Genomic DNA, 20,119 nt, shown 5'->3' with positions numbered 1-20,119 from the left:
TGTTAAGGTTCAGTCCAGTATTTGATTTATCAGCTTTACTACGGCTGCAGATTGGTCTTTCTTACACAAGTGGGTGAGGTTGAAGGGATAACTTATAAACAACTACAATAATCATATTTAGCCTAAAATATGTTTTAGAGGATGTTGTTTTAGTTAGATCCGGTCCAATAAAGCTTATGTGGTGCGTTCCCCTCAAAAGGCATCATAACAATGTATTCCAAAGGTAAATTATCCATGTCAGATTCATTTTGTGTATTTTGTTTTATTTGCATGAATAATCACGGTTAATAGTTCTTTGTTGTTGCTGTTTGCTTCCTTTTTTTCTTCCAATTCTAAGAAGATACAGTGTCCTGTTTTGCCTTTATTATCGTGGTTTTGATGCTCCGTAGAGGATGTGTTTTTGTTGTGAACAGTTATGAAGCAGTTCAGTCGCATCTCAAGTTTAGGGTTTATCCAGTTCAGGGGTCGGCAACCCAAAATGTTGAAAGAGCCATATTGGACCAAAAACACAAAAAACAAATATGTCTGGAGCCGCAAAAAATGAAAAGTCTTGTATAAGCCTTAGAATGAAGACAAAGGGTGAAAGGTGAAATGTCAAGAAAAAAGTCGAAATGTCGAGAAAAAAGTCCAAATGTTGAGAAAAAAAGTCTAATGTTGAGAAAAAAGTCAAAATTTCAAGAAAAACATTTGAAATGTCGAGATCAATGTTGAAGTACAATCTCGAGAAAAAAGCCAAAATTTTGAGAAAAAAGTCGAAATTTCGAGAAAAAGTCGAAATGTCAAAATTAATGTTGAAGTACAATCTTGAGAAAAAAGTCGAAATGTCGTGAAAAAAGTCGCAATGTCGAGATTAAAAAGGAAAGGAAAAAGGAAAAAAAAAAGAGAAAAAAAGGGTCAAACATTTTTGAAAAAGCTCCAGGAGCCACTAGGGCGGCGCTAAAGAGCCGTATGCGGCTCTGGAGCCGCGGGTTGCCGACCCGTGATCTAGATCATATGCCTGATAAGGAGAATGGAAAGTAAATAATGTCAATAATATCAATAATAATATCAATCTAAGCTCCTGGCGCTCCACACTGGTGGACCTGTGGGGACGCACGTTATCAGATTATGTGCCATCCACAACATTTATCTCAATAGCAATTAAGAAGATTTAATTAACATTTCAATCAGTTTTGCCTGCAGTGTCTATGGTTTTGCTTTCATATGTATGTTTTAAATAACTATTCTCCCTTTGAGAATTACAATCCTTCTTTTTTTTTAAAGATATTTGCAGAACAAAACATTTTTCACTCAAAATGACCCAATTCTTAGATTCATGTACCGACTTTCTGGTTGATTATCATCAGCTTTATGATCGTTTAATCCAGTAAATATATCAGTGGAGGTTTCGGTCTGTTCACGGCGCACAGAGGACTTGTATAAAAAGTGTTGCTTAAACAAAGAGGTTAATAGACAGAAATTAAAGAGCAATTATGACTAATTGGGTGATTTACTACGGAAGAGTATTAGGGCCAGGCAGGAGAAAAATAAAAATAATATTTTAGAGGAGGAAGATTTTTTTTTTCATTATGCACTTCGAGAAAAAAGTCGAAATGTTGAGAAAAAAGTCAAAATTTCGTGAATAAAGTTGATATGTTGAGAAAAAGGCGAAATTTCGACTTTATTCACGAAATTTCGCCTTTTTTTTCGAAATTGTATTTCAACATTATTCTCGATATTTCGACTTTTTTATCGAAGTGCACAATAAAAAAAAAAAAATCCCCTCTCAAAGATTTACACCATAGTTTAATTTCATCGCCATTTTCAGTCACTGTAAATTCCTGGTCTTGATCAGGGAAACCTGATAGAGGAAAAAATTTAATATTCTGTTTATTTTATTTTACATGATTATTTTATCAAAATTTTTCCCAGACTTATTCTATAAAAATAATGGATTATTTAAAATATTCCAAATCGATGATAAAAGTCAATTTCTGTACTTCCAGATTGTACCTGTGCTTTAGATGAAGGATGATGTCCAGTTCCAGTCAAACTAGGGCTGTGCGATTAATCGATTTTAAATCTAAATCGGATTTATTAATAAAGACAATGTTAAAAAAAGGAAAATCGGAAAATAGATTTTTTACTTTGTTTGGTCAAGAAGATTGTTAATGTTGACACTTTACTAAACTCAAGGAGGATTTACAGTATCTTTCAGTTGCACTTCATTCCCAATAGGGACATTTGTTTATTTTTCTTTCAAAATAAAGATAAAATATTTGAAACAATTTATCCCATTGTCTTTTGTAGTTTTACCAAAAAAATCGAAATCGAAATCGAAAATCGGGTTTACAGAAAAAAAAAAATCAGGATTTTATTTTTGTCCAAAATCGCCCAGCCATAAGTCCCACATAAATGAATAAATGATTCTAAACCAGTAGAGTCCTAACACATGCACACCTGACTGCACCAACACACACTAATCACAGAAATGTTGCACGTCCACCCACAACTTCACACTTTACCATTTGCCCCCCGACACTCCTGCTCCTCTCCTCTTCGTCATCCCCCTCTCCTCGGGCGTAGGGGAGTTTCTGGTACATGTAGCTCTCCCCCATGCTGGAGCGGCTCCTCTCGTCTCGTCTGCAGCTCTCCTGTCCTTAAGATATTCAAAGGAGGTGTTAGCAACACCGCCGGTGCTTCCCCGCCTCGGAGTCTAGTTGGCTAATCTCCCCTCGGCTCCGTGACCTTCTGCGTTCAATCGATTGGAGTGTGCAAACACACCGGTGAGGGGGGGGGGGTTGATGCTCCTCTCTCCTGCCGTATCACCTAAAGCTATCTATGAAATCACTCCGTCCTCCCTCCCACTGCTCTTTTCACTCCCTGCTGACTCACGGCTCTCTGCGAGCGTCCGACACCCCCCTCCATGCATCCCCTTCTCTCTCCAGCACTTCCTCCTCTTCTCTCCATCTGCTCCGGGCTGAGCAGCTGAGCACGCTGGCAGTTGTTAAATAATTCAGGAGCTCCAGCGAGATCTTGGAGGAAGGAGGAAGGAGAGAGGAGGATGGAGATACAAATAGGTGGACGGATGGAAACGACAGTGGATGGAAGAGGATGGGCATGGAGACTAGTGATGCACCGAATGTTCGGTAACCGAAATTGTTCGGACGAAAATAGCAAAAAAAAAAACTTTCGTGTTTGGTGGAATTAGTGGGGAATAAACCGAACAATTAATAATGGCATGTTTAGATGACGCAAAAGAAGTGGATAAAACTAAATAAAGAAAAAGAAAATCAATCCCTTTCCCATATTAATACTTGTATGGGATTGATTTTCTTTTTCTTTATTTTGTTTTATCCACTTCTTTTTCACTTTTTTTCCACAATTAACTTTAATGCATTTTTTTTTTGTTTTAAGGCCTATTTACAATTTTTCAGCAGTCATTTATAGGCCTAATGTAAACTCAAAGATGGCCCAAAAAACTATTTTGCTAATTTATTTATTTTAGGTTATTTTGCTTTGTTGGTATAATGTCTGCTGGAATATTTAAAAAATGCTGGGAAATGTTCAGTTGTTCAATAAATATTTCTACCTTGTAATTTTGTAAAATATTTTTTTCTTTGAAAAGCATACCTAAACCATTTATTTGATTTATGCAATGGTGAAAAAATTGGCAAAATAAATGAAAAACTGCAAAGAACCATTGTTCTGTATGTTATTCGGTATTCGGCCAAGTGTTTATTATTATTTTCGGTTTTGGTTTCGGCCACAGATTTTCATTTCGGTGCATCACTAATGGAGACAGTACTCTGCATGGGTTTGGTGGGTGCAGACACACAGATGGTGCAGCCACCCAAACAAGCACTGATTTCAAGGCCCATTTCAAAAGACACAACTGCAGTTAAACACATGCGTCAGAGCAGCATTATTTATAGTTGTGTAAATATCTTATTAAGACAATTTGCTGCTTTTCTCTGATTTTTGACATTACAAACTGCCGCAAAAGAATAAAAAGAGCAGGAAAATATAAAGCATGGAGCAGCAATGGTGATTCTAGATGGAGTTTATCCTATTATAATGTAACAATGTCTGAAAACATTCAATGAAAACAAAACATTATAAAACCCTGACATTCAAATAGAAATGTTTAATCACTTTATGAAACTGAACTACTCGAAAATAATGCAAAAACATATTTTTCTATATACAGGACTGTCTCAGAAAATTAGAATATTGTGATTTTCTGTAATGCAATTACAAAAGCAAAAATGTCATACATTCTGGATTCATTACAAATCAACTGAAATATTACAAGCCTTTTATTATTTTAATATTGCTGATCATGGCTTACAGTTTAAGAAAACTCAAATATCCCATCTCAAAAAATTAGAATATTCTGGGAATCTTAATCTTAAACTGTAAACCATAATCAGCAATATTAAAATAATAAAAGGCTTGCAATATTTCAGTTGATTTGTAATGAATCCAGAATGTATGACATTTTTGTTTTTTTTAATTGCATTACAGAAAATAAAGAACTTTATCACAATATTCTAATTTTCTGAGACAGTCCTGTACGTGACATCACATATTACACCACATATTAAAAGAATAATTGCAACCTGGAACAGATGACAGATATCACACAAAGCGTCATACGATATACACGAGTAGCACATTGAGCGAACTGGAGAAAAGCAACGTTTTATGCCTCTGAAGACCGTTTACAAGTTACAACCAAATAAAATACAATCCAGAACGAGGTCAGAGTGATCACTGAAAGAGCTGCTGCATGTTACAAACACTCACCTGTCATCGATTTCAAAAAGTAAGTCTCAACAAAAAGCAGCTGTGCAAAGATCACCAGAACATCCCAAGAACAAGAAAAATAACGTCATTTTCTGCAGCTAAACTCTAAATTCAGTCACACCTTTGGTGTTTTTCCATAATAAGTCCTATTCACGTACAAAACTACAATCAACATTTTCACCATTCTTGCCAAAGAAAGCCTGAAATGATCCTGAGTTACAAACACACACAACCCCAACTATTCCACAATGGGTAGCTGTTGTGGAAAACAGTATCTAATACCTCTGTATAATCACATTTTAACCACTCAAGGTGACTGCATACGGAAGAGTATTAGGGCCAGGCAGGAGAAAAATAAAAATAATATCTTAGAGGAGGAAGATTTTTTTTTTCATTATACATTTCAAGAAAAAAGTCGAAATGTCCAGAAAAAAGTCAAAATTTGGTGAATAAAATCGAAATTTCTAGATTAATGTTGAAATACAATTTCAAGAATAAAGTCGAAATTTCGTGAATAAAGTCGAAATTTCGATATTAATATTGAAATACAATTTCAAGAATAAAGACGAAATTTCGTGAATAAAGTCGAAATTTCGTGAATAATGTCGAAATAGTACTTCACCATTATTCTTGACATTTCAACTTTTTTCTCGAAATTGTACTTCAACATTATTCTCGACATATCGACTTTTTTCTCAACATTTCGACTTTTTTTACGAAATTGTACTTCAACATTAATCTCGACATTTCAACTTTTTTCTCGACATTTCAACTTTTTTCTCGAAGTGCATAATGAAAAGAAAATTTTCCTCCTCTAAAATATTATTTTTATTTTTCTCCTGCCTGGCCCTAATACTCTTCCGTAACTGCAATACCTGGGTAAGACTGAATGAATGTGAGAGCACTCGACTTGGCAATGTGGCTTCAATTAGTGAATGATTCCAAATGTACATCTCAAGTTCCAAAGCAGGAGTGACACAGAAAGTCACCAGTACAGCAGTTTTACAGAACAGAGCCTAAAGTAACATGCACTGCTGTGTATTTACAGCTGAACCCAAACTGGACAGACACAATACTGGTCTGACTGAACAATGACCTCACACAGGGACCGAACATTTGAACATTTCCATCACATTAATTAATATATTGAAGAGGCCAACTAATAGAAACAATCCAAAAAAGCTCAACTTGGAAGGAATTAGTACTTTTACTGTCATAGATATCAAACAGATGTGGGTAGTAACCAGTTACATTTACTCTGTTACATTTACTTGAGTAAGTTTTGGGAAATGTTGTACTTTCAGGAGTAGTTTTGAATCACTATACTTTTTACTTTTACTTGAGTAGATTTGTGAAGAAGAAACTGTTTCTCTTACTCCGCTACATTAGGCTACGTTGAGCTGTTACTTTTCTTTTATCCCTTTTATCCGTGTACGGGTCAATCTCATGACATCACTGAGTGATTCTTTGGGAAAAATGTTTGTTTTTGAATGTTTTGTCACATTTACACAGACTCAAACACACACAGAGTTTCTATGAGTTCATGTTTGTTCTAGTTCTGCCTGGTTAAAAAAGAAAAGTACAAAGGCTGGAAATTTTGTGCTACTTGTGCTTAATTTATTTTTTTATTCTGTTATTATTTTATTTATTTTTTTATTTATTAAAGTACTTGAATTTACTTTAAGATTATTTTAATTTAAGCTATTTTTTATTAATTTGATTTATTTTATTGATTTAATTTGCCTGAAGATGATTATTTTGTACTTTTGTCTGTTTGAATGGTTGTGAATCAGACGTTACTCAACAGTTACTCAGTACTTGAGTAGTTCACCAAGTACTTTTTTACTTTTACTCAAGTAATTATTTGGATGACTACTTTTTACTTCTACTTGAGTCATATTATTATGAATTAACAGTACTTTTACTTGAGTACAGTTTTTGGCTACTCTACCCACCTCTGATATCAAATAAATCAACCTAAACAGAATAGTATCTGAAACATTTAGGCACATTTAGGCATTTATGTCTTAATATGCTAAAATGTGCCAAAATGGCTATAACTGGGGCTTTTCAACTCTTCTGGTCAGTTTTTATTCTGTTTAAGTGGCAAAATGCTTCAGCTCCAGGATATGGAGAGAGGAATCAGACTGTCAAGTTACATCAAGAATAACTCTTACTCTGCAATGGTATTAATTTCTTATCTGTCTGATTGTGTGTAAGACTGTATTTTGATATTCTGAGTAGTAGTAGTAGGATTACAATGAGCAGCATGTAACAGCGCAGGCAGTTAACTGGGGCGTGAACTGCAGGGTATCAGTACACGAGCTACAAGTCTGTGCTTTCATGTGTGTCTCCGTGTACGAGTGTGCATGTGCTCACTGGTGGCTGAAATGAGAATGAAATCTCCGCTTTTTGTCTGTGCTGCAGGGACTTTATTGAGGGCGATGCTCTAAAATACTGCAGCTAAATTTAGCTTCCTTTCACTGACCTAAAAAAGTGAAGTGGTGTGAACGCGACTGCCTCGCTGCTCTTTTGCGGCACGATCACGTACCTGAGATTACGGCTGCAGGATTTATTTTTCCCCCATTTTTCACCAGATCCAGCTGCTCTGCCTTTGACACTAATTCTATCAAGTCAAAGTATCGTAATAATGCAATACGGAAATGTGTTTTAATATCAATTTTGGTGTTAAAGTTATCTATCTATTGACTTCAGCGTATCTGGAATCAGATCATACAGACAGCAGAGGGACCAGAGAGGCCCAAACTTCCTCTACCCGGCCATCGCCTCCAGCTCTTCCAAGGGAACACCAAGAACATACTTACATACCTTTTTTGTGCATGTGTATAAACAACTAAAATAATTTAAATTAGGTAAAAACAATGTCAGCTTGTTTCCCATATGCCATTGTAATTATCAACAAAAATGAAGCCAGGAAAACAAAAACTCCTGAAGGCAATACTAGTTACTCCCTCACTTCTTGCAGAGATTGGAGAGTGCGGTGCAGCCAGATGTTGCTACAAACCAGCTCTTAATGAACAAATCAGCGTCAGCAGCAGCAGCAGCTGGATGAAAGCAGATGTTTTGGCTGTTTTCTGTTCTCAAGCATTCACATGGATGTTAATTCAAGTATTGGTCTTAATCAATCAATCAATCAATCAATCATTTATTTTAACTCACGACCATGATCACATGGTATCGAGCACAAAAACACAAACCATTTTAAATTTGTAGCAAGTGGCAGGCTGTACATGTTCAACTAAAATACTCAATTTGGCAAAGAAAAAATAAATAAAAATCATTTAAACAGAGAAAGGACATTCTTCAAAAAGGCGCCTAATTTATAAATAACATCTAACTTATTAGATTGAAGTAACAAAATCAATTTAAACATAGATGGTCGGTTTGTATAATACTTTGGTAAGTATTTTTGTCTGAGATTCATTATATTTACATTTTTACATTCAAACAAAATATGAAACTCATCTCCAATACGGTTGACATTACAGAGGTTACAGAATCTCTGACTTTTGGTATTATGCTGTTATTCATCCTAAAATTACAAATGGCCTGTCTATACTTTAGATTTTGACATAATAAATACTGTTCTAGGTTAAACTCTTGCTTAATCTCTACATAAATATCACATGATGTCATCCTATAGAGTTCACTATGCCATTTTTGCAGGAATTGATCTTTCAACCTTTGCTCCCTTTTGCAACCTTTGCTTAGAGAAGCAACTGTTAATTCACATCAGTCTGGAAAGGGGGATTATACAATTTCCAAATTATTTAGAGTTTAACAGAAGTGACAAAGATTATTCACAAGTATTCAAGACTGCTGCCAATCCCCCCAGAGACGGACATCCCAGCAAATCTACGCCCCAAAGGTGGAGACTTCAACCCTGAGAGAAATACAGAAAGACACCCACGCTGAACAGGCTAAAGGCTGAATTATGGTTCTGCGTTAAATCAACGCAGAGTTTCCGGTTCCGGTTCGTGAAGCAGTCGTGAACTTTCAGCGCTCTTTTCTTCGTGTGTGTGTGATTTTTTTTTTTTTTGATTGTTTTGGTTTTTTGCACAATAGTTGTCCTTATCTCTTTGATTCTGTGACCGGAAAAGCAGGAAGCTAAACAAAGTATCAACTAGCGCTCTGAGGGGGTGTTGCACCGCGGCGAAATGGAGTGACGGAGAAGTCCGAAGGTTTCACGACTTCGTCACGGCAACAGCGTATGCTCTGCGTTGGTTTAACGCAGAACCATAAATCAGGCTTAAATGTTCAACACCATGACGGCTCCATAAGAAGACTGAACACGTGAAGTTTGTTTGGAGGAGTTCTCGGGAGAACATATAGAAGAAAAAAAAGGGGAAACTCAACAATACTACAATAATAATACAAAAAAGTGGAGCCTTATAAAGACGGGTCAAAGGAGAGCCATGAGGAGAAAGACACAAGACTTGCGGTGCGTCCGAAATACCATACTAAACAGTATATACTCAAAAAGTATACTTTAGTTCGGCAAACTTTTGAATAAATATCAGTAGTCTGCATTAATTGGGACGTACTACTCAGAGCCACACGGCACTTCCTGCCGTTGGGAGGGGGAGCCGTTACCATGGTAACAACTCCAGTCACAGCGCCAGCAGCAGCACCGCTCCGCCCAAACAAGATGACATTATATAATATTATTATATACGAATATTATAATATTAATATTATATAATAATATTATTATACTTAATATTATACTTATGACATATATGTATCTGCACAGCACTTAGCAACCAAACACCACTGCATGCATTGTGGGAAGTTTCTGCTTATCTAGTGTCCAGCAATCCACACTAATAATTTTCTCTGGAATGAGTATGGATAGTACATACTATTGAGTACGAACTAATGTTTCGGACGCACTAAAAAATCTCACATACTGTTTTTGCTACTCATTAGGGTGTAAGGATGGGATTCCGGACGCAGCCTTGGTATTACGACTGACCCAAGCAAGCAGCATGGATGGGGAGGTTTTGTAAACCTGTGTGTAGTGTAAGTTCCTGGAGTTGGTGTTTGGTGCACCTAAAAAAAGCTCCATGACATTATTTTCATTCCATATTCCAGGAGTTTTATATAAAAGCAGCTCCGGATGAAAAACATGGAAGTTTGGCCTTGACAGGTCGCCAGTGTATCACAGAGCCACATATACAGACAAACAACCACGCACACGCACACTCACTCACACCTACCAGGGCCAGGGAGTCAAACCAGGAACCTTCTTTCTGTGAGGCAACAGTGCTAACCGCTAAGCCACCGTGGCAATTTTTATAATAAAACAATCACACACATTCATCTCTTTTCCTCTCACTCAAATGTTAATCTTGAACTACAAAACCATCGGGCTCCAAAGAACAACTCCTGCAAACAATAAAAGTTAACGTACACCCAGGACCAGGAAAACAACCCAGTGCATAAATTATAATATTTAAAAGATGGAGAGATTGTTTTGGCCATGCAGCCGTGTTCTTGCCTTGCAGAGATCTTCTGCTGGATCAGCTGGAGTTCTCCGGAGGTCACCTGCACGCAGCCATGGATGCAGGAGCGCCGCACCTGCAAGAGAGCAGCACGGCACACATTTAAACTTCCCCAACTAAATCATTTCATCTCCTTCCACGTGGAGTTGGGACAAATACCCTGGAGCAGCGTAGGGCTGGGCGATATGGACCAAAAGTCATATCTCGATATTTTCTAGCTAAATGGCGATACTCGATATATATCGATATTTTTTCTGTGCCATAATTGGGGTTTCCCCCAAAGCATTATAGCATAGCATCTCTGTTAGCTTCATTTTTTCTGATCAAACCCTTAAAAAAACAGTCAGTTTTAATACAAAGCCTCGTGCCAAATGTCACACAGGTTCCTTTATTAACAGAGGTCTGCACAATATCAACATGTATAAAACAAATGAAATAAAAATAAACTGCCTGCATATATAGAATAAAAATGCTTCTTGAATAAAATAAAACAAATATCCCTTTCCTGCATAACAATTAAATTAAAATACACTGTGCAATTAATACAATGTAGACAGTAACAGGCAGACTTTTCCACTGAGGTTGACAGTTGTGCAAATAACAAAACATTTGTCTAAATCTCAAATAAAACATTCAAGTCAATTTGTCACAAAATAAGCTATATCAAAATCATAAAAAAAAATAAAAAATTTTTAATCGATATAAACAATATAGTCTCGTACCATATCGAGTTTGAAAATATATCGATATATATTAAAATCTCGATATATCGCCCAGCCCTAGAGCAGCGTCACTGAGAGAGAGTCCAAGTCAAGTCCATAATAGTTGTCCAGGGATGAGTGTTGCTTCATTTTTTTGTTTGATTTTAATTTTAATTTAAATGGAAGCACAAAGGTGTGCACTTATTTAAAAAGAGGAACAGATTAAAAAAAAAAAAAGCAGGTTTCAGTATCGTCTACTGAGATGTTGGAGATGATCCTGACACTGAATCCGCTGAACTTCTCCATCCCAACGGCGTTCAAACGAAGAGGATACTGAACACATCACCTTAAGTTTGGCTTATATCCTTGTGTTTACTTTCAGGCTTTACATTTTGGATAATATTTTGGAGAACTGTATGAGTTAAAAATCCACAATCCCAATACATCCAACCTGTCCCCACTATCGTTGAGAAAACTGATGGTATTGTTTTCTAAATTTAGGATACACCATCCCCTGATCATGCCGATGAAAAGTAGTTAAGAGAATTTTCATCATACAATCCATTTTTAAAGTTTTGGTTGTAAAAGTTAGATGGCGACAATCAGTACCACGTTCTCCGTACGGCAACAGATTCGATCTTTGGCTACAACTCGCAAATGCCAACGTCTCATGAACCAGTTGTGACAGAAATCTGAAATTTTATATACTTATACAAGACTTCATTTGCAAGCAGAAGTTCGCTGCTTCACAGCCAATCAGGTTTTGCACCTCAAAACTATGACTTTGGGACAGAATGGACCAAATCTGAAACCAAATACATGGCTCCATAATTTCAAATTTAGGATATAACAGGATTTAAATTTGATGTAAAATTCTTCTTACTTCATCTGATTCTATATTTTGTGTATTTATCGAGTGGCTTACACTCTTCTTTTCCCTCTGTTTTTTAGTCACTATTTCACCAAAGCCTGGATGAGAAAGCAGTTAGTTTCATAAAATCTGCTCTCCATCACCTCCAGACGCCATCAAGACAATTTATATTTGTCCAATTGTTTCAAAGTCATGGGTTAATGATATTTAAACACCTTAAAGCAGGGGTCTCAACCTCAAATTGCCTTGGGGCCACTGCAAGTATTGTCATCTCATAAGAGGGCCACTTCAGCGTTCACAAGAAACAAGATGACAAGAAAGTGCAATGCGTCTGAAATTTTTACTTCTTTTTCGACATGAACAACTTCAACAACTTTTTACATGACATACTGAACAGCAAAATACAATTATATAATTTTTTAACAGGTTTTTTAACACAACAATTTTTAACAGGTTTTTGAACACAACAAAATAATTTTCCCTTACTTTGAATTATCTTGCACACCTTACTGAAACCGAACAATCAACTAAGAAATGCAGTCACATTTGTACCTCTTTTCTATTTTTTGCCAGACACTACACAGCGCTTCTGCTCACACAGATGAGCTACATTTGCCCTTATGGAGGTCGCAGTTGAAACCCTGAGTACAGCTTCAAGATGGGCATTACTAAGCCTGGACCTGTACTTGCACTTATTATAGTTCATAGTTGAGAAAAGTTTCTCACACACATATGTGCTCCCAAAAAGACATAAAACCCGACTGAATACTTTGGACAGCTCTGGGAAGGATGGACCTAATTCCCTCAGAAATTGTCCAGTCTTGTCTGCTTCTCCCTGTGCATCTCTGAATTTATTTTTCAGTGCACCGTTGCACTGTAAATCAATCACTTCCATTTGCAACACACTGGGGACACTCTCCACATCAGCTGAGAAGGGGTCTGCAAACAGCTGGAAAGTGTCACAATGTGCCTTAAAGTCGGCAAAGCGCAGGTCAAATTCCTGCAGTAGGCTTTCAATTGCAGAAGCATATTCATCACCACTGAATGCTGCACCCTCCTCCACAAGACATCTGCATGTGTTGAAATGACTGAGGTTTTTCGCAGGAAGCTGAGTTTTCCATAGTTTCAGCTTTGTGGTGAAGGCTTTTACACCTTCATAAGCTGCTGTGACAAGCTGACCAGGACCCTGCAGCTTCAGGTTAAGGATGTTCAGCTCACGTGTGATGTCCACTAGGAATGCAAGGTCCATGACCCATTTTGGATCATCTAATTCAGGGACATCCATTCTGCCATCATCCAGGAACCTCTTCACCTCTGATCTTAACTCAAAAAATCTTTTGAGCACATTTCCTCTGCTAAGCCAGCGCACCTCAGTAAAATAAAGCACATCACCATGCTGCCTCAATTTCCTCTAAAAAGGCCTGAAACTGGCGGTGCTGTAAGCTCCTGGACCTAATGTAATTAATACATTTCAGGACAACGGACATGACATGTTCATATTTGAGGCATTTGCTGCACAGCGTCTGTTGGTGAATGATGCAGTGCAAAACAATTGCTGGATCTGCATTTTCCTCCGCTAACTTCCTCTGCACCAGCGCTACCAGTCCGTTTTTTTGACCTGTCATTGAAGGGGCCCCGTCAGTGGTCACGCCCACCAGTCGCTTCCATGGCAACCCAGCGCGTTCCATCGCGTCACACAGAGTCTGAAAGATGTCTTTGGCTGTAGTCCGTCCGTGCATTGGAGACACACTCAGTAACTCTTCTGTCACTTCAAATTGTTCATTTATCCCCCTGATGAAAATGGCTAGTTGAGCAGTGTCGGTTTTATCTGTGCTTTCATCAAGCGCCACGGAGTATGCAGTGAAAGCGCTAGCTTTTCTGCGTAACTGCTGGTAGATGTCACTTGACAACTCGCTGATCCGCTCTGCAACGGTGTTTGCCGACAGAGAAATATTGCTAAACAAGCTCGTCTTTTCCGGACACAGGACATTAGCAACTTTCAACATGCAGTCCTTCAAAAACTGTCCTTCGGTGAATGGTTTTCCGGATTTGGCAATTAATTCACTCACCACATAACTGGCTTCAACAGCAGAATCAGCTTCCTTCTTGGCTTTATGGAACAGATTTTGCTGAGATGACAGCCCTCTCTGTAGCTGCATAGCTCGTTGATTCCTCTCATCTCCCTGGTACTTCTCATACTGTTCTCCGTGTCTGGTCGAGTAGTGGCGTTTGAGATTATATTCTTTAAGAACAGCGACTTTTTCCTTGCATATAAGACAGGTCGCATTTCCACTGAACTCCACAAAAAAATACTGCAATGTCCATCTCTCTTGAAACTGTCTGTGTTCATCATCCACTTTCCTTTTTGCTTTTGAAAAAGACATCCTTGTTGTTAGCAGCAGTTAACAGACACAAAATCCCGCTCTCTACATCAACACCTGCACGCCCGACCTTTGACATAACCTTTGACCCGTAGAGTGACCCGTAGAGCCCTGCGCGGGACCTTTTTTTTTTTTCATCCCGCGGCGCGCTTCTCTGACCATTAAGCCGGATTTATGGTTCCGCGTTAAATCGACGCAGAGCCTACGGCGTACGTTACGCGGCGACGCGCACCGTACGCTGCCGTTAGCTCTGCGTTGGTGTAACGCGGAACCATAAAGCAGCCTACAGCCCGCACCTGCAACGTGCGTGTTACACCGTCACGCAAAACTCGGAGAATTCGTGCCCCCACAATAATAGAGGTGCCTGGATTTTTTGTCTTCTCCCGTCCCACAGAGAAATGTCCCGGACAAATATAGGCTATCTGATTTAATGTTAACATGATCATCATTGTGGAGCTTGATGGATAACCTTTCGCGCACGCATCAATTGAGGCCGGTACGGTCTCTTTTCTAAGAGAGACCTGAATAAGAAACATGATAGTGAGAAACACACAACACAATACATTTAAACATGACTTCGTTTTTATCCAAAACTTTGCACCATCACACGGCACATACAAATGTCAAATAAACAACATGAAAAACTGCTGATATTAATGTCGCAGGTATTCTGTTTGAAAAACTAAAAATAAGAATGAAAATATTCAGCAACGCCTCTTTAGAACCTATAACCTAATTAACAAATGGCAACAACAGCTGTGAGTGGTTCGAAATGTAACACTAATAGCTAAATAAATGACAATAAAATAAATAAAAATAAAATAAACAATGTTAACGAATGAAACGAATAATTTAAAAGATTAATCACTTGGCCACATTACTGTGGAGGAAGAGAATGTTGCTGACCGACTGAGGTCCCAATCCCGTGCGTCTCTCCTCCAAGTTGTGCGCCCACAGACACTAAACGCCCTCTCTGAAGGCGCACTGGATACGGGGACACTAAAAATGAAACGCGCCAGCTTTGAGAGCGCAGGGAAGCGCTCTTTGTTGAACTCCCACCATTAAAGCACAATGTCTGGGTCTGGGTTATCAGAGAGCCGGGAGCTGAGATATTCAGACATTTCATCATCAACCGGTTTTTGCGCTGAAGCAAAGGACGCGTAGTCTTCCCAGTCTGCGAATCGGTCTGTGCTTTGCTTTTTAGTATTATATTGATATATATATATATATGTATATATATATATATATATATATATATATATATATATATATATATATATATATATATATATATATATATATATATATATATATATATATATATATATATATAAATAAATATGGATTCATAAAATGGCTCATGCATTTTCTGTTTTTATAAAACATACTGTAGCTAAGCCAACGCTTTAAGCCACTGAGGTGTATTTCAACGGAAGAACCTTTTTGATGCGCTTACTTTTAATATGCCAGGTGCATGATGAATGAATGTCCACTTAAACTTTCTTTGCGATGCACAATATACATTTATTTTACACTCACATAGTCCAGTTTGCCAGTTACAGACATACATCAGCCCGGTACGGCATGTCATTCCGTGCGTACGTGCGTGCGTGCGTGTGGCCAAAAACTGTTTCCTCCAGTCGGAAACACACCTGGTGAGCCAACAAAGGTTCACGGACTAAATAGGTTTCGCCATCACACTGAAGCCAATCAGCACCTTGTAATCTGCGTTTACACATACATTTAAACACGTTGTCTCGTGCATCTGGGGGCTTCATCCGTAGCAGTCGCATTTTAGGAGTCAGGAGTGTTGCAATCTGTACATCATGGGGTAATGCAAATGTGTCACAGGTGCCCATCAGTTCTTCCCGACGCGAGGCACAGACATTGGCGACTTCAGAGAGCAAGGGCTCGGGATGCTGCTTTGCAGTGTTCAGCGAGTCTCGCGGACCACGGCAGTGGAAGTGATGCACTGAGTGGAGTTGTCGGACTCTAGGTCATAGCATCCTTAAATAATTTATTCTGTAGGCCTACATTTTTAAAAAAAAAACGTGTTTTTATTTCAATTTTATACGAAGAAGGTAATTTAATTTGGTATGAAACAACTATAAAAAAAAAAAAAAGGTAAATGGAAAAAATAGTTTTACGGGCCAGATTACATTACATTTTTGACATTGGGTGCGGGCCGGGGGGAGGGGCAGCGCGGGCCGCAAACGGCCCGCGGGCCGGGAGTTTGAGACCCTTGCCTTAAAGGCTCAACGGCCAACATTTCACGTACAAATTCTCATCTCTAGAAATGCTAATTGATCATTATGACAGTGTTTCATTGTAGACTCTGTTTAAAAAAAATATAATTGGGGACCATTCAATCCTGGACTTCTGAAATTGAACCATAAAACGTACAGAATGAACCAAACCAATGCCAACGCGGCTTTAGGTGATGACTTAAATGGGAATGTCCAAGAGGAACCATTCAAAAGCACCAACATGACTTCAAAACAACTTATAACACCTGGGATCAGCAAGTATGTACTTTTATTGTATTGTGTTATAAACATGTAATAAATTAGTAAATAACTGAACCTACTCCCTTTGTGTTATAAATATGTAATAAATGTGTTATAAACATGTAATAAATTAGTAAATAACTGCACCTACCCCCCCTTTGTGTTATAAACATGTAATAAATGTGTTATAAATGAGTCCTTGAACATAATTGGTGCAAAATAGCCCCGCCTCTTCTTCTGATTGGTCAATATTTGACCAATCAGATGTCAATATTGTTAATATTTACCTGGTTAAATAAAGGCGAATGACTAAAGCACTAGAATTGGGTTTTTTTTTCTCTTTATCGTATAATGTTCACAAAGTATAATGCAATTCATGTCATGGGTAGTGTATTTTGAAGGATCAAATACTCAACATCCCATATTATCAATTTTACATGGTGCCAGAAATGATGGGCGTGGCAATCAAACTTTGAAAATCGACTGTGCGCATGCGCAGAACCACAAAGTATCAATTCTCGGCAGGTTGCAGAAATTGGCAGAACACCTGCAGTCATGGACTCACTCATCTGCTGCTCTGATGGAGACACCTGCATCAATATGCTTTAAAAAAACAAATCAAGCCTTTGTTTTTAGTGCATTTTGCACAGCTTTTATTTGTAGGATGTGACAGTAATGTTTCAGGATGGTTAAAGCCACCAAGCTGATTATCTCTCCTGTGTCAGTTTTTTGCATGCAGCTTCAACTGTCGACCGTTTGCTTGCATTATATTAAACATGTGGCTTTGTTTTTGTTTTTTTTGGTGCAACATGTTGGATAAAACAGAGAAAACACGTACAAACCTTAACCTAGGGCTTTGTTGGGGGAACCTGTCTCTCCTGCGGTCAGTCTGCAGTCTCTCTTCAGCCAAGCTCCTTCTGGTCAAACCGCTCAATTCTGCAGCTCCGTTAAATTAAAGGGTTCCATTAAATTCAAACGCAGGTCGGTGAAATTATAAAGTCCGTTATTCCCAGCTATGCGCAGTGTGCATGCAGGGATTCCAGCGTTGCCTACGTCAGAAGCCTGATTTATGGTCCGCGTTAAATCGACGCAGGGCCTACGCCGTACGGTGCGCGTCGCCGCGTACCCTACGGCGTAGGCTCTGCGTTGGTGTAACGCAGAACCATAAATCAGCCTAGAGGCGTGGACGCGCTGCCCTCGATTGGCGGAAGTACCACAATAAAAGCCGCGCTCGGGAGTTAATTTGGGTTCATGTTTCAAAATAAAAGCTTTTTTTTTTTTTTTAAATCAATTTTCCTGTGGCGTTCAAGTCTAAAAGAAAATAAATGCTTTAGTTTGGGCAGAGGTGTCAAAAGTATTCACATTCATTACTCAGGTAGAAGTATCGATACTAGGAGTTTAAAAATACTAATAGAAGTTGAAGTATCAACTCAAGTTTTTTAATCAAGTAAAAGTATAAAAGTACTGGTTTCAAAACTACTTAAAGTATAAAAGTAAAAGTAATGTAAGGGGGAAAAAAGCCATCAAGGACAAAGGCCATTGAAAATGAATGCATCTTAGTATAATGCAAATATATTAAAGAACCATATATGTGTACTATTGAGCATTAACATGTGTTTCAGAGAGCAGGAGATATGATGACTAGTTGCCTATAAGTATTGTAATGGTGCAAAAAGTCAAACTTCAGAGGCATGTTATCATTTATCCTAACCTTTATTGGAATGTACATCCAAGTTTAGTTGCAGGAATCTGAGGGAACGGATGTAAGAACAAAACTGGACAAGAACATCTGAAACAACCACAACCAAATTCACTCTATCCGGATGGAGCAATTTAACTGGATAGTTTTTTTTTTAAAGGCCAAAATGAAATTGTGAAATGAAATGAGTAACAAGGCTGTTTTTAAAATGTAAGGAGTAAAAGTAAAGTCATCTGAAAAATAATTACTCCAGTGAAGTTTAGATAACCAAAATTTCTACTTAAGTAAGGTAACGAAGTATTTGTACTTCGTTACTTGACACCTATGAGTTTGGTACTATAGTTAAATTGTCAAAAAGTTTACAAATTGTACAGAATTATCAGTAAACAGAACTGAATGTAAAACCAAATTATGCTTTGCTCAGACTTGACACCTGAAGTGATTTTAAAAATCAATCATAACCTCCTGCTTTATGTCAGGGTGTATTTTGTTTCCTTTTTTGATGCAGCAGTTTGTTTTGCAAAACATAGTCCCTACAAACACCATTATTTTACCTCTTTTCTTATCATTTACTACTTTTTAATTGTGTCTTGCTGCTTTTAATGATGATGTAAAGCAGCTTGAATTCTTTTTTTTTATGTTTGATTCATTAAACTGGTTGCAACCCAAATCTAGACGGCAATTTCACTGGCTTCAGTTCCTTTTTAAACGTGTTTATTTTCACTGTCCTCCATATTTAAAAGAACTCATGATTCTATATAACTCTCCATACTCACTCAGACATACGAATTTTGTTTTTCTTTGTTCCGAGAATTTTAAAAGAGGTTGGGAAAAGATTTTATTTTTAAAGCTCCATCAGATTGCAATAATCTTCCCCTCTTTTCGCATTCTATTACCTCTTTTCATTGTTTTAAGTTGTCATTATATTCTCAACTTAAAACAAATTGCCTGTTTTTAATTTATGTATTTTTTTGTGTCCTTTTTCTATTTATTATTTTTTTTTTTCCTCTCTGTTATGTTATATTTATCTCATTGTTTAGGTTATTTAATTAGCCTACTTTGTAACTAGACTTATGGTGTTTTATGGGACCCCCTTGAAAATGAGATGTTACATCTCAAGGGGCTATCTTTCAATAAATTCTAAAAATTCTAAATTACCTTGTGTTGAATTGTGCTATACAAATAAACTTGCCTTGCAGGATGAAGTTCGCTTTGCTTAATAACATCAGATCAAATGAACTTTGAGTTCTTGTTTTTGCTGTTGTAAAAAATGCCAGGCAGACATACCAGATGGAAAGCTAGAGGGTTTATTACACGTTCTGCTGAATTTAGAAATAACATACTTTAACTTTTGAAACACAGAAAGGCAGTCTGCACAACAGTGAGGTGAAATACATTTCCTAAACACAAGTTTCTGGCTCAAAACCTGGAGAAAAAGTATTTGTTGTAACGGATGATGGAAACGGAACTCAATTCTGAAATTTCAAGCCATTTTAAAACACATAATCCAATGTCAAGACCGAATAAATACAATTCATGGAAATACACCGTTATAGTACTAAAACGTGAAATAAAATGTACTAAACAGCAGTTTGGACACGAGTATGAGCTCAGGTAACATGCAGTAAGGAGGAAATGCATGCAGAG

At 37.6% G+C, this 20,119-nt stretch overlaps 1 protein-coding gene and 1 pseudogene across 3 annotated transcripts in view; both read right to left on the bottom strand.

Moving 5' to 3' along the window:
- Nucleotides 1–17,802, bottom strand: part of tnk2a (tyrosine kinase, non-receptor, 2a) — a 94,003-nt gene extending 76,201 nt beyond the window's left edge. For 2 of the 3 annotated variants that reach the window (XM_061713697.1, XM_061713699.1), the window contains exons 1-2: nucleotides 2,875–2,951; nucleotides 2,505–2,638 (exon numbers count right to left, since the gene is read on the bottom strand). In XM_061713697.1, the coding sequence (XP_061569681.1) occupies nucleotides 2,505–2,638; nucleotides 2,875–2,911 (171 nt within the window). In that variant the 5' untranslated portion in view covers nucleotides 2,912–2,951. Of the gene's footprint in view, nucleotides 1–2,504; nucleotides 2,639–2,874; nucleotides 2,952–10,309; nucleotides 10,390–17,615 lie in introns of those variants that run through there. The other variant, XM_061713698.1, reaches the window with a different exon arrangement.
- LOC133423396 (general transcription factor II-I repeat domain-containing protein 2-like) lies at nucleotides 12,445–14,269 on the bottom strand (annotated as a pseudogene).
- Nucleotides 17,803–20,119: the final 2,317 nt, after the last annotated feature.

The sequence above is a fragment of the Cololabis saira genome, chromosome 22, assembly GCF_033807715.1.
Source record: "Cololabis saira isolate AMF1-May2022 chromosome 22, fColSai1.1, whole genome shotgun sequence".
Classification (NCBI taxonomy): domain Eukaryota; kingdom Metazoa; phylum Chordata; class Actinopteri; order Beloniformes; family Belonidae; genus Cololabis; species Cololabis saira.
This window is presented reverse-complemented; position numbering and strand designations above follow the sequence as displayed.